This window comes from Scomber scombrus, chromosome 5, assembly GCF_963691925.1.
Source record: "Scomber scombrus chromosome 5, fScoSco1.1, whole genome shotgun sequence".
Classification (NCBI taxonomy): domain Eukaryota; kingdom Metazoa; phylum Chordata; class Actinopteri; order Scombriformes; family Scombridae; genus Scomber; species Scomber scombrus.
This window is the reverse complement of record NC_084974.1, coordinates 17,569,694-17,574,186: the sequence shown is the minus strand read 5'-3', so window position 1 is coordinate 17,574,186 and position 4,493 is coordinate 17,569,694. Positions and strand designations below refer to the sequence as shown.

The 4,493-nt window shown below is 38.4% G+C and overlaps 1 protein-coding gene across 1 annotated transcript; it reads right to left on the bottom strand.

The window, feature by feature from the left end:
- Positions 1-4,493, bottom strand: nkapd1 (NKAP domain containing 1). The gene is made up of 7 exons (XM_062419865.1): positions 4,482-4,493; positions 4,314-4,386; positions 3,998-4,074; positions 1,840-1,928; positions 1,543-1,683; positions 1,279-1,332; positions 1-897 (listed from the first exon to the last, which is right to left on the bottom strand). The coding sequence occupies exons 1-7, from the start codon at positions 4,491-4,493 to the stop codon at positions 459-461; spliced, it is 885 nt and encodes a 294-aa protein (XP_062275849.1). The 3' UTR covers positions 1-458.

Here is a 4,493-nt window from a genome sequence, read left to right as displayed (position 1 = left end):
TGTGCTACAAATATTAAAATTTACAAAACTAAAAAAAACCTGACAAATTCTAGCATAATTGAGGAAATCGGCCTTTTTTTTTAAATAAGAAAAAGCAGTGGTCCATTCAAGTCTCTATGTGAGACAGACGGTCTGAGACGAGAGTCAGTGATTAATCAATGAGGCTGCAGCTGACACAATTCTTCACGAGACAGGTGGCAGATACCCCCTCCATTCCTCTTCATGCTGCCTGCTGACTGCGCTCCTGTGCAGTGTGCTTCAAGTCACTGCAGAGGTGGTGAGATATTGCTACACAGCGCGCCCACGGAGAGGACCGACAGCACAGGTTTGTTGATGTCTAACAAAGTATAATATAGAACGGCTCTGCAGAGAAAAGCCCTCTGTGCAGTATAGGTGAACAAAGGTACCTGCAGTTGTTTTCCTGTCCGTTACCTGAACTGTGCATCTGTGTGTGCATTTCAGTCTCCAGAGCTATCATTTGAGCTCTCCTCACCTACTGCTTTCCAGTTTTTCCTCTTCTTTTTTGAGTCTAAACCTGAGTCTTTGTGGGAGTCCTGCTTTCGTCTTTTGCGACTGTGTGTCTGTCTCTCCCTTTCTCTGTTGTGATGATCATCACTGTCCCCTGAGCTGCTGTCCTCCTCCCTCCCTCTGGTTTTTGATGTTTTCTTGTTTTTATGTCGACTTTTAGTCCTTTTCCTCCTCTGCTTGTCTTTGGCCGCGCTGCTGTCGTCACTGCTGCTTGAGCTCTCTTCTTTCTTTCGCTTTCCACCCTCGTCTTTCTTCTTCTTTTTCTTTTTCTTCTTTTGAGAGGATTTTTTGTGTTTAGATAAGCTTGTTTCTGACTTGGACTTTTTAATTTTGTGTCGCCCCATCTTCTTTGAGGAGCGGTTTTTTTCACTAAAAAAAAACAAAAAAACAATTAAAGTCAGGTTAATTTAGGTATGAAATAGTGACTTAAAAGGGGCAATCCACTAATTTCACAAACAGTGTATTCATTTTTAATTTTTAATTTAAAATGTCTTCGGCAGCACAGCAGGGGCTTTGTGAAGTCTGAAGAAAATAACCTATGATAATGTCATCTGGGGTATCCCAGCTTCGAGAACATTTTTAACAGAAAGCCTGCCTTAAATCCAGGTTGGAGGGTCTAATGAAAAGAGGTGAAAAAGACTGGTGAAGTACAGTACTAAGTTGGTGGAGTACCCCTGTATATTCTGCATCATTTTTCTGCGTCTACCCTTATGTCTTGCTTACTTAATGCAGTGCTGCATATTTGCTTACCTGTCACTTATAAACTCATCAGGATAAAGCTCCTTGAAGCCACTATGTCCCCATCTATAATGTGAAAACATAATAAGAAGGTGAAAATTGGTAAAATTTGCAAAATGTGTCTGAATCAGGAACATTTAAATGAATCATTTTGATAAATATGCACTTTCTCTGACAATAAAAAAGAAACCAATTAAAAGACATACTCAAGTCATTTCATAGATTGTACAAATCACTGTAAATGTATTCAGGAGACGATTCAGCTGTGTTCTGTACCTGTCAGGATCATTGGCCTCAAATTCATACAGCTTACGAGTCCAGTATCGAGCCTCTCTGTCATCATGGTCCGAGGCACGCTCCCTGCTTCGCCTCTGGTCTCTAGATTCATCTGGCACACGATCGCAGTGCATCGACCCCCTGGAAAACAACCATTACCAATAAATCAACAAGCAAACACACAGTACCAACAGCTCTCTAAACTGAGAGCTACATTATGAAACTTACTCCCAAATGAGCTCTGGTGTCACTCGTGTTCAGGTGGCTCAAATTAAACGGGACATTCACTGTTCCTACCTTACACACTCTGTAGCTGCCAAATGTTTGTGGTTGGACCCTTTGACCTCCCAGCCTCGCATTTTCCACATCTCCATCTCTTCCTGGATCTGTCAACAAAAGTGAGTAAATTAAAGTCTACACAGACACAGATACAAACACCCACACACACTCCCTCACTCTCACACACATTTGAAATGCTTTATCTGAATCCACCACTAGAATTTAACCACACAGGTTTCACATATTTACAGAGGTTATACACATTCTTCAACACTTGGGGGTAAAGAAAACACCATCTGTCAATAGTAAACAACTAACAGGCAGTTTATGAAAATGCAGCTGTCAAATATCAGTATAATTCACTTACAGCCATAATATAGTTCAAGGTGGGATGCAGTTATTGTTTTGCATGTCTCAATTCTTAGTTGGAGAATACTTTGTAAAAACTATTTAGTACATGCAAATAAACTTGATAGCATTTAGAAGCATCAGGTTTTAATGAACAGGTGTGCTACAGTATTTTATTTGTGTTTTAATTTCTGAGCCGATGCTTCCCTTTTTTATTTCTTTTGTTTTTGTGAACTACACCAAAGTATTTACATCTGCATCTCTGACAAGCAGCAGTGGCAATTAAATCCACAGTTCAATCATGTTGTGCAGTAGGCTGTGACATTACCATTCAGAATAAGTTGCAAATATTGATGTTGGTGGGAATGTGTTAAACAATGTGGATGGTTGTTTTCAGGAGAAATAAAGGAAGGTTACACATGACAACACACAGTCTGAGTGTCACAGTACACAAAAGGATAATATTTCCTACAGCTGCTTCTCTGAACATGGCATGAGACACAGAGAGGTCAAATTAACAAAAACAAGATACTGAAAGGGGAAAAAATACAGGAAACGTAACCCTAACATACTGTTCATATTTTAAATCATAATTAGTCTCTATATCAATTCACATTCATAAATTCCCAGTTTCAGTCATTAATAAATGTTTGCATAATCCCTCTGTTTAATTAAAAGACATTCACAATCACTATTTTATGATTCAGGATAACATTATATAGAACATGATGAATAAAGGATGTTTTAATGCTGATTTTATTTTTAATAAGCATATATAAAAATGTGTATCAGCTGCACAAAACATGCATTTTGTTTCCATTTGTTTATACTGTGGGTTACATTAGGACAAGTCTGGCTAAAAAGAAATGTGGATATGGTGTTTTTTACATTTGTGAAAATGGGTTGTTTGACCCTGAACAGTGTGTAAGGGGTAATCATGGATACTATTTCTGTTGATTCACATTTTTTAAAGGTCTGTCTAAAAATCATCCACATTCCTCCTGTTCTTATGGCCATTAGAAGATCCCTTCATAATGCACCTACCACGTAAGTGATGGAGGACAAAATCCACAAGCCTCCTTCTGAGCAAGGATGTATGCATAAAAGTTGATCTGAAGCTACTATGAAGCTTCAGCCATCAAATTTAGTCAAATCAAGTAGATATTTTTCATGTGTTTCAATGTTACAGTTTTTTAAATTATACTTCCACTGCAGCTCAACAGGGAAAACACTGTCAGAGGAAACACAAAGTGGGGATATGTAGCTAAAAAGACTGTAAATGTGTCAGATATTCATTTGATATGACTAACTCAGACTGCTGAAGCCTCATATAAGCTTTAGATACGTTTTTTTTAAATGCATTGTGGATTTTGTCCCCCATCACTTACACTTAAAGCACATTCAAAGGGAATCATTTAATAGGCAGTATGTACAGGAGGAATGATTACAGCAAAGAAAACCTCTTAAGTAGGATTTTTAATTCAGTTCTTTTACTTAATAGGGTATATTTACATTCCTCTACTGGTACTTTTATTTAGTAAAAATATCTAAATACTTCCTCCACTAATGATGAGACCAGAACCAAAAAGGTGATTTTACAGTTTTCCAGACTACATTAAACTAGATCTACAACTGCTAGTTTACATTTATATGAAGACCGTCAGAGACTGTTTAAAGCCCAGTTTCAGATTGGTGGAAACATAAAAAGGGGAAGTTTCATTGCACATTTACCACATCAAGACCACATTACAATAGATTTAGCCCAAACACCACTGAGACTTGCACAATGTGGACTCCGTCATTCAAATATCCATCCATCCATACACACCTTGTTGTGAGCGTCCGTGTGGCGGATTACATTCCTCAACAGCGTCTTTCCCAGCGTTTGCTTTGACATGATGAGGCCTGACATGAGACACATGAAGGTTATGAACATCGTTAATGAAAGTACAGCGACAAGACGTTATCTCCATACATCATATGTGTAGCCTATAGCTCGTTAGCCAACACTGTTGAATATTCATATACAAGAGGACAATTCAAGCACCACTGCGCGCATGCTATTAAATAAAATTTAAATATAATTTAAAAAACACTAATACTCTGACTGTTTCCATGATTTGGTAAGAGTAAACAGACTGTACCTGTAGAAAGAGAGTAGCTTTCGAAAGCAACTACATCCAGCACACAGCTTCTGCTTTCACTACCGCTTACGTTTTACGTTTCTTCTTCTTCGTCGTCTCATTTTGGTGTGCTTGGGCGCTTTACCGCCACCCACTGATCTGAAGAGTGCACTACAGATCTACACTCACTGTGATAGTCAT

Excerpts from the sequence above, each read along its gene's own strand:
- nkapd1 (XM_062419865.1), bottom strand. Across the intron at positions 1,929-3,997 it reads ACACGGACGCTCACAACAAG|ATCCAGGAAGAGATGGAGAT; the intron begins GTGTGTATGGAT and ends TTTTGTTGACAG. Across the intron at positions 898-1,278 it reads GATGAGTTTATAAGTGACAG|TGAAAAAAACCGCTCCTCAA; the intron begins GTAAGCAAATAT and ends GTTTTTTTTTAG.